Source organism: Elephantulus edwardii, unplaced genomic scaffold (assembly GCF_000299155.1).
Source record: "Elephantulus edwardii isolate Elephantulus edwardi_28Jun2011 unplaced genomic scaffold, EleEdw1.0 scaffold00176, whole genome shotgun sequence".
Classification (NCBI taxonomy): Eukaryota; Metazoa; Chordata; class Mammalia; order Macroscelidea; family Macroscelididae; genus Elephantulus; species Elephantulus edwardii.
This window is the reverse complement of record NW_006399926.1, coordinates 3,321,853-3,335,882: the sequence shown is the minus strand read 5'-3', so window position 1 is coordinate 3,335,882 and position 14,030 is coordinate 3,321,853. Positions and strand designations below refer to the sequence as shown.

Below are 14,030 nucleotides of genomic sequence, written 5' to 3'. Positions count from 1 at the left end.
TACTGAGTACAGAGCACTGTGTCTTATCCCATCCACTGTGAGGAAACCCTCATGACTCAGCCTCCATCCTGGACTTGCTCTCAGCTTGCATCAATTTCATTTCACTCTTGAGGGATCTTCCCATTGCTGGCACCCAACATGGCCCCAGTCTGGTGTCTTGTGCCAAAATGTCCTCCCACCAAGCTCAGCACCGTTACTCCCCAGAAGCAGGGAAAGCTTCCTGACAGAGCTGAACACCAGGTCTGGATGGAGCAGGGGAGCCCGAGAGTCATGGGTCCAGTTACGAGACCTCGGGTAATCCCATGGCCATTATGTTCTCAGTAGAAATAACCAAGGCAAAATCTGCACTGAGTGGCATGATCCAAGAATACGCTGGGTTCCAGGCCTTTGCCACATTAAATCCTCACCTCTTCCCCAGCAAAAGGCATTTTAATCCTACGTTGAGAAAAAGGAGCTGCTGTCACTGTCACAGCTAAACAGTGCACAGTTGGGTTTGAACCCCAGTTTCTGTTAAAACCTGAGCTCTCCTAGGGAAGAAGTCAACATATTTGGTTAAAGGGAGATCTTCACAGGCCATCCAAGTCCTTAGGGACACAGAGCCTTCGCACTTTCAGGACCCACAAGAAAGCTTGTCCTACAGCAGGAGTCAGGGGTATCTTTAGAAAAGGGAAATGAGAGAAGAAAAGAGAAGCAGGACGAACTTCTGGAACTCCTATGTTCACTGCATTCTTACCACTTACAATGGCGAGTGGCTTCGAGGTGATCTACATAATCCATCTGTAGCACAGAACACTTCACACACAGAACCCAGCCGCAGAACAAATGCACCCCACACACAGAACCCAGCCTGTGACCTCACACACAGAACCAAGGTGATGCATTTCACACACAGAACCCGGCCAATGCATCTCACACAGAGAACCCAGATAATGATCTCAACACAGAATCTAGTCTATGACATCATACACAGAATCCAGCCAGTGACCTCACACTCAGAACACAGGCAATGACCTCACACACAGAAAAAAAGTTGATGGATCTCACACACAGAACCCAGCCAATCCATCTCACACAGAGCACTCAGTTAATGCATATCATACGTATATAGAACAATGGCCAATGGTCTCACGCATGGAATCCAGCCAATGATCTCACACACACAACCCAGACAGTGCATTTCACATATAGAACCCGGTCGATGCATCTCATCCACAGAATCTGGCCAATGATCTCAACACAGATCCTAGCCAATGACCTCATACACAGAACCCCGCCAGTGACCTCATACTCAGAACACAGCCAATGCACCTTATGCACAGAACCTGATCGATGACCTCACACACAGAACCCAGCCAATGAATTCATACATAGAACCCAGCCAAGGATCTAACACAGAGAACCCAACCAATGATCTAAGACACAGAACTCAGCCAATGATCTCACAAACAGAAGCCAATGACTTCATACATAGAACTCAGCCAGTGATCTCACGCCCAGAACCCAGCCAATGACTTTACACACAGAACCCAAACAATGACCTCACAAGAACCAAGATGATGATGCATCTCACACACAGAAACTGGCCAGTGATATCACACACAGAACCCATATACAGAACAAATTCACCTCATGCTGAGAACCCAGCCAATGCATCTTATACATAGAACTCAGCCAACATACAGAATCCAGCCGATGCATCTCACACACATAATTCAGCCAATGCACCTCACACCAGAACCTGGCCAATGCATTTTTTACACAGAATCTCACCAGCACATCGCACACATAGAATCTAGCCAATGCATCTCACACTCAGAACCTGGTCAACATATAGAAGCCGGTCAATGTACCTCCCATACAGAACCTTAGCAATACACCTCACACAACTACCTCTGAACTGTCAGTGGAGGCTGACGTGTTACTATGACTACAAGCAGTCAATGAAACCCAATGTTCTGATCTGTAACCAGCCCCAGGTTGGTGTAGGCTTACACAGTGTTTTGTTTACAAGATTGTCACTACTCACATAGCCTCTGTCGGCTCTAGTGTCTGTAAGAAGAGTGGTCCCTAACCCACCTTCTTCACAAGGGGAGGAGGAGGTCCTCACAGGAATATGAGGGAAATGAGCATTGCACCAGAGTCCTGAGGTCTCATTCTAGAATGATCTTTCCTGAGATGAGTACCTGGGACAAGGTTGGCACACCTGCCTGACCTGTGGTACCTGGCCATTAAAGGTGCCACACGCAGCCAGGTATGTCACTGTTGCTCCCAGAAACCCTCCAGAGGCACCCCACCAGTGTCATACAGTTTTAAACAATCCAAAGGTCAGACCCAGGGCGACATGACCACCCCAAGCCTTCACCTTGGGGGAAGGGAACAGTAACCCTTGGCAGCAACGCCAGGCACTCTCACAGGTGGGAGACATGTTAGGCAAGCCAACATTTTACCCACACGAATCTTCTTAAAAGGGACGGGAAACTTTTGCAAAAATCCGTCCATGTCTGTGGAACTTTGCAAGGATACATACAGGTGTGACCACAGGCAAAGGCGTGAGGAAGGACTCCAGTCACTGGGAGCCTGAGATAAGCCAGGCACCAGGCCACTCACCAAACCACTAGCATCTTAATTTTCAACAGATATCTCTATTTACAAATGCAGGCACTGAGGCTCAGGGAATTTGAGTCCCTGGCTCTAACGTAACCAAGCAGGAAGGACTAGACCAGCGTCAGCATCCAGTCCAGCCTCTTCCCACCTCAACAGGACCTCCTCAGTTCCGAGCAAGTCCACACAGTAGATCATCTGCCTCCTCCTTTCAATTGGCCAGGGGTCTTGAGTAAGGCATCCAACCTTTATGGGGACCTCTATCTGTGACCTAAAGCCAAGCACCAGACCACTGTCCCCTGTAGACGCTGGCTAGCTGGCACAGTGCCTGTGAGCTCTCAGAGGTGGGACCCATCCCGCTCAACCCCTGTCAGGGAACATCCTCTAAACTACTTTTCTTGTTCACTTGACACTAAGCACCACGTCTGTCCTTTAAGAAAGATGCCCAACAACCTGACTCGAAATAACAGATGTCAATTTGCATATTATTTCACACATCATTTGCACACTGTTCATTTAGTGTCACCAAGGCTTTGCTCAGAATACACTCTGGCTACTTTGCAACCAGGCCTCAGGAAGAAAAGAGTGGCTTCCACACAAGGCAAGCCCTCCCCCACCCAGAGGTGCTATGTAGCCTGTGGCTCCTGGTGTGACCTTGGTGTTCCAAGCAGGATGAAGGAGACAGGAAAAACCTCGATTCACAGGTCCCCACTGGCCCCTGAGCTCTAGAAAGCCCCTAGGTAGACTCATCTCAAAACTCAAAGGAAAGCTATATCCTCTCAAGCATGCATTAGGAAAGCCCTGACGCTTCTTTGTCCATCCTCTCTAGGCCTCTTCCTCTCTGTGGCCCCACTCTGTCACCCTCTTTCGGCCTGGTCACTGTGTGTCCGCCTGACCTTCCACCAGGCCTCAGCCTCTGGCCTGGTTCCTGGGGCTTATTATTTCTGTCCTCTCTCTCTCCACCTGCCCAGTTTGCCTGTCCACACCCAGGCCCAGGATCACCAACTCTTAGCGTGTGATAATTGGATCTCACAGGGTCAGAAGGCTCCAGAGGCCAATCCTACCTTCTGGGAACACCTGCTTCCTCTCACTGAACAGATCCACCCCCAGGGCCCCACCCAGAGCCACGGCTGGGAAGCTCAACACTCCAAAGAGAAGCCATTTGATTTTATGAGAAAAGGCACAGGTTGCAAGTGCTCTTGCCTCTCCTGGATCCCTTCCTCTCAGCAAAGACACCATCTCCTTTGCAGCCACCTGGTGACTAGTAAAAGCCACAGGTCACAGATCCTGGGCTCAGTGTGCACACTGAGTGCTGGATGATAAGCTGGGTGGTTATCACAGCTGCTGTCAAGTCAGCCCCCGGATCATGGTAACCTCCTCACAACACAACACCGTCCACTCTCATGCCATCCCAAAGTTGGACACGAGACTGTCATGATCCATCAGTTATCTTTATCTGACTTCTGAAAGCATACCACCAGGCCTTTCTTCCTAGTCCAAGTTAGATTTGAACTTCTGCTCAAACCTGTTTGGCATCACAGCATTCCACAAGTCGCCACTGACAGACTGGTGGTGACTATGCAGAGGTGCATTGACTGGGAATCAAACCCAGGTCTCCCTCATGGAAGAAGAGAGAATTCTATCGCTGACCTGCCACCGCCCCTATGCTACAGGGAGGGTTTCTGATTCCCTCTTCACATCTGAGGAAACCGTCTTCAGGTTCCACAAACTCCCAAGATCATATCACTGGCATGTTGCCTGGCCAGGGTTTAAACCCAGGCATCAGGCTCCACAGGCCAAGCCCTTAGCTACCATGCCAAGCTGCCTGTGCCAATTAAGTTCACCTCAGAGAGAACAAGACCTTTCAGGTCTTCAAAGCCTTAATGTGCAGAACCCCGAGCCCCAGGCAATCACAAGTACTAACCAATAAACCCTTCACATTCTGGAATGAACATTTTGCCCTGTCTCAGAACGTCCCAGGATGAGACCAATGCCAGTAACTTCTCCTTCCTACCTGCTCTTGTGTGCACCATGTGGCTGGAACTGCAAGCTGCCTGGCATGCCCAGCACTATTCCCTACACACTCTGCTCCATCTGGCCTGGCTCAAACTCAGAAACAGCCCCTTGCCTATGACCCACCCATCTAGTCCTTCTAGGCCACCCCAAGTGCCCCCTCTTATAAGCCACTAGCCTGGGTTACAATCTCCTTCCACTCTGCTTCCAAGCCCCTTGTATCAAACCAAGACCATACACCACAGCAGAGCCCAGATGATGCCTGGATGCATGTCTGACATGCCCTCAGGAGCGTGAGGTTGAGGACAGTGAGCAGCTCATCTTGCAAAGAGAACAATAAATGCATGTTCAGTGGCAACAAACTAAAGTCTCAAAGTAGCCATTAGAACCCAGCGATAGTCTTCAGCTAGAGAAACAGAAGCTCAGGTGAAGGGACTTGTCAAAGGGCACACAAAAAGCAGAAAACACAAAGTGAAAGCACCTTCGTGAGGCTCCTTCAAAGCAGAGATGGACTTCTTTCTTCAGTGCTGAACACAAGGACAGGGAGACTGGCTCACGTATGAGGGCATGTTATCCTGAGGGGACAATTCCTAAGGAAAGGTATGATGCTTGATGAAGTACAAGGTCAGGGGGGAAAAGGAGGCAGACCCTCCACAAAGTGAACTGGCATGACGGCTGCTACAACTGGCTCAAGCAGCAACGACTGTGAGGCTGGCACAGGACCGAGCAGTGTTTATCTTGTTGTTCTGTTGTACGTACACAGGGTCACTATGAGTAGAAGCCAGCTCAATGATACCTAACACCAATAACAAATGCTACCAACAGAGGTAAGCAAAACCTGCGCAACAAGGTATAGGCAGTCAGTGATAGAGAAAAGGTAGAAGCAAAGATAGAGAAAATCCCTAGAGGTCTCGTCACTCAAATAGGGAGCATGGGGCTGTGCTGACGTTCGGAACAGGAAATGAGCACCGCACCAGAGTCCTGAGCTCTTGTTCTAGAGTCATGTTCTCTGACACGGGTATCTGGAGTGAGCGCCTCTGTTTTCAAAGCTGAAAGTGATTGCTTCTGAGCTCATTGTGAGGAATATGAAAACACTGGTAAGACGAAAGGTACTGGGCTCATGTGGGCTGCCCTGCAGGAGAAGGGAGGATGACTAAGTGAAGAGCAAGGGAGAGTTAAGAGACAGAAGAGAGCTGTGTGGAAGCATCGTTCAGGTTTGGGGCTTCTGTGGGTGGTGAGTGGGAGTCTATGGGACTGGGTACATTACCTCAGATGGTCTAAGCCTTTGGGGGACAGGCTCTCATGGGCTCTGTAATTCCCACAGTTACCCCCACTCTCTTGTAGCTTTCCAAGAGCAGGTGTGAGGCATCTCACCCCAGGACAGCACTGTCCCCAGAGGCTGGCCCTCTCCCTGGCCACCCTCAGGACACTGTCTTCCCTTGTAGAATCTCCCAGCCTCATCGGTCTCCTTCCTGCCCGTCTCTTACTAAAGTTCCTCCTGTCCCAGCATTGCATCATGCATTTCAGGCCCATAAACCTCCATTTGTCTTCTTTTAAAATCAAATGGGAAGGACATGAATGGGATTCTGATTCCAGTACCATCACCTATTGGGCGTGTCTGCTTGGCTTGGTCACTTCATCTACCAAAGTAAGCCGTACTCACCACCGCTTTAGGACTCTCTGTGAATACCAGGTCCAGGGTGCCACAAATGGCCCTCACCTTCCCTCTCCTGTCACTCAGTAGTGTTTTTGGATGGGGGGAGGTAGCACTGGGCACAGAGGGGAGCCGTGTGGGCCCTGCCCTCACCCCTTCTCCCTTCTGTATCCCTGCTGAGCTCCTGGAGGTGGGAAGCAGGGTAGAGGGAAGGGGCACCTAGAAACCCATTAACCTCCTACAGACTTTTCTCACCAAAAACAGTCACTAGTATTTTCCTCTCCACGGCTCCTGAAAACAGCAGGTCTTAGAATTCCCCACCCTTATTATCTAAGGAGGAATAGATGGCTTTCTCATTCTCTCTCCCCCTCTGCCTTAGGGGTTCTGAAAGAAAGAAAAGAAAAACAGCTAGAATGAGCACGCTGGTCTGCCTGCCACTGAGCTGAGTAAAGAGGTATTTCATCAATATGCCTCCGCCCCCTCACAACCCCTCTCACTCTCAGGCACTCACTGCGCTCGCTCTCGCTCTCTCTCTCTCTCTCTCTCACACACACACACACACACACACACACACACACACACACACACACACTTTCATTTTCTCCCCCAAATGTGCTTTACAAATAACTGCAACCAAACCAAAAGCTCTCCCATTCCCTGTGGCGTTTCTATCCAAGCCATAGCCTCGCTATAATAGGTGACTCCAGTTGTTTTTTATTTTGTTAGTGTTCACTTTATATTTTTTAGAGCGGCTCTTTTTGCCCATGGCCTCACCAATTTCTCTTCCTGGAAGGAAGTAAGGGAAAAGTGAGGCCCTTCACCACATCACTAATTAGCCCATGCAACAGATAAATGCCCCAGCAATTACACTGCCCAGTCACCTGGGAGGCATGGCCTGCAGGGAGGGGAAGCCCGGCTGGGTTATAAAGTCACCCCACCCCACCCCGGCCAGTTATAAATAGTGTGATGACATGCAAAGGGTAAGCATACATAAGAAGTTAGCTGTCCTCTCTGTGAGTTACAAATGCTTAGCTCATTGACATACCTTCCACAAAGGTTATAAATAAAGTGGTCACCATGCTGGGTGGGAGAAGGGCCTCATTTCCAGATTCAACAAGGCGCCAGGCACACAGTGACCTGTGTCACTAAAGCATATGCCCAGGGCCCTTCCTTGGCCACTGCCTTCCAGACACCCACCGAATTTTACTATTATTTCCTGCCTTTTGCAACCCTTTCCTGCAGGTCAGGCCACAGGGAAGGCCCAGGAAAAATGCCTATTCTCTTCTGATTTTCCCAGCATATTTGGAATTACAGGCCTTGGTGCCCTGTGACAGCATTCCTCTAAAGAAGAAGCCCCTCACCAGCCACCCATCTGACCCAGAGAAGTATGGGTCCTGCCAGAAGGGATGCCATTCCCCAGCCAAGGCCAGGCTGTGAGTCCTGCTGGGTAGTTATCCCTCATTTTAGCAAAGCCCTCATGTCACAAATGGCATCCACTTCTTCCATGAGAATTGGTAACAGATTCTACTTCCCGCACACAACGGACCCATGATTAAAGGTAGTCTTCTTTCTCCAGGACCAGGGATGAGCAGAGAGTAGGAAGAACTGGGACCAGAGATGCCACTCAGTCATTTGGGCTGGAGGCTCGAGAGGGGCTCAATGAACAAGCAAAAGAGATGGACAGCAAGTTGGAGGGTGAATGGTCAGGAGTCAGGGTTCCCCTTGGTATGCAGAGAGGCTAACCCCTCAAAAGTGTCCTCCTATGAGGTGGTCTGCAGAAGGATGGTGACAAGGTGGGAAAGTAAGTCACACATGGAAGTAGACAGGGTGGCCCAGCAGGCACACTCACACCGCTGCCCCTGCCCTGGCCCCACCTGGGGTTGTCCCAGCAACAAGGCCAAGCAGGAGGAGCAGAGGGGCAGGAAGTCAGTGAGACGGCAGAGATGGGACAGGAGGGGGCAGAGCTGCCATGCTCAGATGGTGGAAGCCAGGTCAGTGGAGAGACTAGGGGTAGGGAAGTGGTTTGAGGTTGTGTAAAAATGGTGGGAAGAAGAGGCCCTGCTGCACCAGCATATCCCGCCTCCCTGAGATGGTCCACAGCCCAGCACCTGAGACCCTAACACAAGAGCCACACCAGCTCAGGCACCCCAGGATGACAAGGCAAGAGCAGAGCGGGAGAGCCTGCCCTAACTCCCCCCCCTTCCCCGAGCCCAATGAGGCAGCTTAAGGCAGTAAAGTAGGTGTGCCCCAAACCAGTCCTGGAGAAAATAAAGCACACCAAGAACTTCAGGGCTCCTCAGATCCTCATCACCCTCATCCCGAGGGAGATGTGATAAGGACAGACTTGCTAAGGTTTTTTCCAACCCAAACTATGCCCTGCATGGCATCTAAACCCTTAGAAAGGAAATCCACCTTTAAAACCCCATAACTGGAATCCTTGCAAAAATACAGGTAGCCCAATACCATTAAGGCTATCTCAGGAACCCTGCTAGGGCCATCTCAGACACAGCTCTGCCACTCGGCCTCAGGGCGCCAGGCAGAATAATGAACAGTGAGCTCCCCTCTGGGAACCCAGCCCCACCCCCCTGCTCAAGGCTGATGCTTCTCGCAAGCAGGCAAGCAGCTCTCAGCCAAGCTTCCTTCCCCGTGTCGTCGCCTACAGCCGGTGAAGGTGGGAGCCAGGATCACTGTGCTCCGATTTCTCACCTCCTCACTCTGGTTCCTTTTTGCATTAACTTTGAACATGCTCAGGGGACATGCCATGTTGCTTCTGGAGAAAGCTAAGCCTGGGGAGGGGCGGGGCGGCTGGTACACCTTCCCCAGTAACAGATACCAGTCCAAACCCAACAAACAGGAAGGCCACAGCCCCGCAGAGAAAAGCAGAGAACTTCAGAAAGCAGTAGCTCAGGCACAAGATTAATGATCTTGAATCACTTGGGGGATGGGGCGAGTGTATCTCTTTGCCAAGGGCCTTTCAGTGCACAACGATGCAACCTGATGGGGGTCCTGAAGTCGCCCTGTCCATCTCCAGCCTCCAGAATGATCAGCAAAACAACTCAGATACAGAGTCCTCCCACAAGGAGATGTCCCTCAGACCTTCCCAGGGTTCACTGAACTTCTCTGAGTTCTCTCGCTGAATCTCTATTCTAATCCAAACTCTCCTGTAACGGACACGTCCACTTCCTCCACGACAAGGGGGAACACGCATCCAAACACTCCCCCACAGCAGACCCACGTATAAAGTTGGGCTCCTGTCAGACTCCAACTCCTCAGAGCTCCTCCCCTCCAAAACACAACTCTTCACTCTATTAACCAATCTTAGTTCCCAGTCTATTAAAGCCCCTACTAAATATAGAGCCAGCGTTAGATAACAGAGGAAAAAAAGACACCTCTTTTCCTCTCATCATTAATCATTATTAATAGCAATAAAAATAAACCTGTTGCTGTCGGGTCAATTCCAGCTCATAGCAGCTCTGTGTGTTACAGTAGAGCAGGGTTGCTCTGCACAGATTTCTGAGCTGTGATTATTACAGACGCAGATCACCAGGCCTTTGTTCTGCAGTGCCACTGGGAAGGTTCAAAGAGACAACCTTTAAGTTAGTTGTCAACAACAAGCTATTTGTGCAACTCAAGACCTTCACAATAAACACAGACCCCATTTACTGAGCAGGCACTATGGAGTGTATCTCTCACACTGTTCTCACCATCTCCCTATGAGAGACAAGAGCCCCTTCTCTTTTCATGAGCCTCCATGGCCCTTGCCAAAGATCATACAACCAGAAGTGGCAGCTCCAGGATTTTACTTGAGTTCCGATTTGCTAAAGCTACCCTTTTCCTTTACCCCAGGAAAAAAGGGTGATGTCTGCCTTGCCAATTCCTGTGTCCACAGGACCTAGCACCTGGAAGGAACCCAGAAAAAAAACACTTGTTCTGTAAATGACCTAATACATGGAGGGCTAGGTGGAGGGCTGGGCAGGCGGGCAAGGAATTAAAGTGAGTCTTGCTGATCAGAACCAACAGAGACCCCAAAGTACACAGGAGGTGGCCATCTCGCCAGCTGAAGCCACCCCTCCAGGCTACCATGTGACTACAAGCCATTGATTTAGAAATGGGTAAAGAAAGCCAACACCTGGAGTCTCCTCACCCTTGGCTCACACAGAACTCGCCACCCCCAACTCAAAGAAAGCTCCATTTTCCTGAACGGGGTGGTGGCACCTGCTCAGGGCAGAGAAGAGGGGCTTCCTGCCTGATACAGCCCTCCCATTGCAGTAAGACAAGCCTGCACAGAGCCTCACCACCCGGGGCCACTCTCTCCAGGATGAGTGTTTTCCTTAAGAGCTCTGACTGTGGAGGTCACTGAAAGAGGGGGTGCTGGCAGTGCCCTTGCCCCACCCCCAGCAATCAGGCCTCCATCAATGTCCCCAAGCCATGGATCCTGCTCTCTAGAGGTGGCTTGAGGGAATTGGGCGGTGGCCAGAGTGGCTATCAGCCCCTGCGAGGCTCTGACCCCATCTCCTGGGCACCCAGCAGGAGACGCAGTTCTGAGAAGGAAGCGAGCAGAACTCAGAGGCTCATTACAGGGAATGACTAAGTGAGCTGCGATTTCCAGGGGAAACCCCACTCGCTCTGCTCACTGAGTGGCTCAAATGCTTGACTATTTAGATGACAGTGGCACTGCCCTCAGCCGACTGGCATCACAGTCAGGTCCCTGGGACCCTTGGCTGAGGAGAAAGTCTTGGTACCGGTTTTCAGAGCCATCTGACAGGTCTGCCCCACCCGTCTCCATCCCCAGCCAGAGCACTAGGCTGGGAACGGGAAATCCGATCAGCACCTCCTAGGTTTTTGCGGCTGGATTTCAACAAGGAATGTGACAGTCTCACAGCAGCTGTGCCCTGCCTGAAACAAGCTCTATTTGAAACCTCCAACAGCTGAACCCCTCCCAGCTCCCCACCGGCCAGCCTGACCAGCCCTGGCCCAAAATGACAATTAAATCGAGAAATCCGAGCAACAAGCAGAAAACACGCTCACACACCCTCACAAATGGGGGGCGCAGGGCAGAATGAGGGGGAAATCCACTTGTCCAATGATTCCCAGGTCTCCCAACCTGCCAGCTGGTGGCAGGAGGACCCCCACAGCACACTGAACAGTGAGAGACACCCACCTTCCTCGATCCCTATCACTTGGAGGATGTGCTTTGGAGCCCTCTCTAGGAGGGAACCCCCTCCTTCATCTGGAGGCTGGAGCCTCAGGCCAGCTCCCCTGCCAAAGCTGGTCCCTGCCGTGAGCACGCACTCACACACTTACACACACACACACACACACACATCTTTATTTATCTCGGGAGAAGGAGTTGAGGTGGGAGGGAAAGCTGGGCTGAGCCAGGGGTACGGGCTGGCAGAAACGACCAGCAAGCTTGTCATCCCCTCCAAAGGAGAGGCGCTCCCCCCTACACCTCCACTGATGCCCAGGCAGCGTCCTGCTCCTCCCGGGTAACACCTGTAGCCATTTTTGTCCGGGGATGTTTACGAGGCAGCAGCAGGTTTATTCTAGTCCTCCTTCCCAAGGGACAAACCACTGATTTCCTCTACCTCTATTTTCACCCTATGCCCCCCTGGGAAGCCAGGGGTCACCAGGGGGGTGGAGATTGATCTCTTCTGCCTAGAGTCTCCCAGAAAAGAGGAGGGAGAGAGAAACTTGGGAAGAGAGAGGGGTTAGAGAGGGAAGGGGAAATGGTTCAGGATCCCCACCCCCCATCCAGACATTTATTTCTTTTTTATCCTCAGGAAAATGGAGTGGAGCGGGGAGGGGAGGAGAGGAGGGGAAGTCGCAGAACTGGCAAACACATCAAGGCAGAGTGTAATTAATTGGTGCGTTAAGCTGCTGGGTTATGCTTTAGTACGAGTGAGCTGGGAGGAAAAAAAAATGATTTCTCAGAAGGGATTCTTTAATCCTCCCTAACACAGAGTCTGCAAATTAGACATCGTGGATGGGGATGTCCCCCCAAAGGAAGCGAGGAATGAATTCTCCCGGGAATAAGAAGGAAAAACCATGGGAAGTTAGAGTGTTCAATAAAATTGAGCAAACATCTCTGCCCACCACCTCTCCCCTTTCTCTCTCTCTCTCTCTCTCTCTCTCTCTCTCTCTCTCTCTCTCTCTCCTCTCTCCTCTCTCCTCTCTCCTCTCTCCTCTCTCATTCTCTCACTCTCTCACTACCTACAGATGCCTTTTGTTCAAGGTATAAAGAGAAACCGCAGCCCCTACCTTTGAGTACAAACCCCAAGAAAGCTCAGTCTCTATCACCATAACAACAATTCCAAACATCCCAAAAATCAGAGCATAGTCACTCAGTCGCTTTCTCTTTTCAAACAGGGCCCTCCTGTGTCCCAGCTTATAGCCAATGTTTTGGTTTTTCCGCTTGTTGGCTTTGGGGAAGGTGGTGCTGCTGGCGGTGGTGCCGGCGTGCTGGTGGTTGTGGGTGGCGTTGGGGTGATGGAGTAGGGTTTGGTGGGCATGGTTGTCCTCCCGGGAGGAGATGACGATCTCAGGGGGGTTGCTAGGGCTGAAGAGCTGGAGGGGCTGGCCCTCGGGCTCGGCCTCAATGAGGTTCCTGCGGGAGGCACTGAGGCGGCTGAGGGGCTTCATGACCCCACCGCTGTACTTGCAGGAGCTCATGGCGATCTCCGTGAAGGGGTTGCTGTCCCGCCGGTGCACCAGGGGGCTGGCCTGTCTGTGCCGGCTGCCTCCGCCAGGCCCACTTGTAGCTGTGGAACTTGGAGAGTGGCCAAGCAAGTGGTCATTGAGATTGAGCTGGCTGCCTTGCCTGGAGGAAGGGTGGAGGATGGCGGTGGAGTTGTACGAAGGGGGGACCCTGAAGGCGGTGGGAGAAGAGTGGAGCAGGCCGGGGTGCACAGGCTGGCTCTGGAGTTGAGACAGGGGATGCGGTGGCTGCTGCTGCTGCTGCTGGAGCTGCGAAGGCTGAGGCTGCAGCTGGGGTCCCGGGGGCTGCTGGGGGGCTGCTGGTGGCGCTGGCGGTGGTGGTGGTGGTGGTGGTGGTGGTGCTTGTTGCTGTTGCTGCTGCTGTTGCTGCTGCTCATCCCCAGAGGATGGGCAGGGGCACTTGGGGTCTTCATCCAGGTCCCCCACCCCCGAGTCATGGAAGTGCCCAGAAGTGTCCATCTTGGGGCCTGGCTGGATTCCCTGCAGCACAACTCCCCACCCCAAAGCCACCCTCGCTCCAAAGATGTCCTCAAAGAAAGCCAGGCATCCAGGCTCCCCCACCAGAGTGTCTTGGCTCCAGTCCTCTCTCTGGCTTGCTTCGATTCTCTGAGGCTGCCTGGTGTCCAAACGCTGCCACTCAAGAATGCATTGTACTGGGCAGGGAAAGAGTGCAGGAGGGGAGCTTGGAGAAAGAAGAAGAGAGGAAAAAAGAACTGTCTCAGGAGGTGGTCCTCTAGAAGCGTGTGAGGCCAGGCTCAGCTTCACTCCTCGCTGGCTCTATAGCTTTGCTCGCCTCCTCCTGACACTGTTATATCGTAAGCCAAGCCCACTTATTAGCAGCCGGTCTCATTGGCTTGGCTTAACTCTCCAACCACCTCCTAACTCCGCCCACCCAGTAGGCCCCGCCCTCTGGGGGCGGGGTCTGTCACCCGCAGCTCCCAGGCCCCAGTGACTGCGCAGTGAAGGCTGGGAAGTGTAGTTTTTCATCCACAGCGGGGCTGAGGCAGCTGCCCTCTTTCCTCTGACAGGTGTGGCAATACTCGGA

The 14,030-nt window shown here is 51.9% G+C and overlaps 1 protein-coding gene across 2 annotated transcripts in view; it reads right to left on the bottom strand.

The window, feature by feature from the left end:
- KCNN3 (potassium intermediate/small conductance calcium-activated channel, subfamily N, member 3) overlaps positions 1-13,729 on the bottom strand; it is a 222,921-nt gene extending 209,192 nt beyond the window's left edge. Inside the window, exon 1 of one of the 2 annotated variants that reach the window (XM_006895836.1) lies at positions 12,530-13,729. In XM_006895836.1, coding sequence (XP_006895898.1) covers positions 12,530-13,444 — 915 coding nt within the window. In that variant the 5' untranslated portion in view covers positions 13,445-13,729. The remainder of the gene's footprint in view (positions 1-12,529) is intronic. The other variant, XM_006895835.1, reaches the window with a different exon arrangement.
- Between the last annotated feature and the right edge of the window lie 301 nt (positions 13,730-14,030).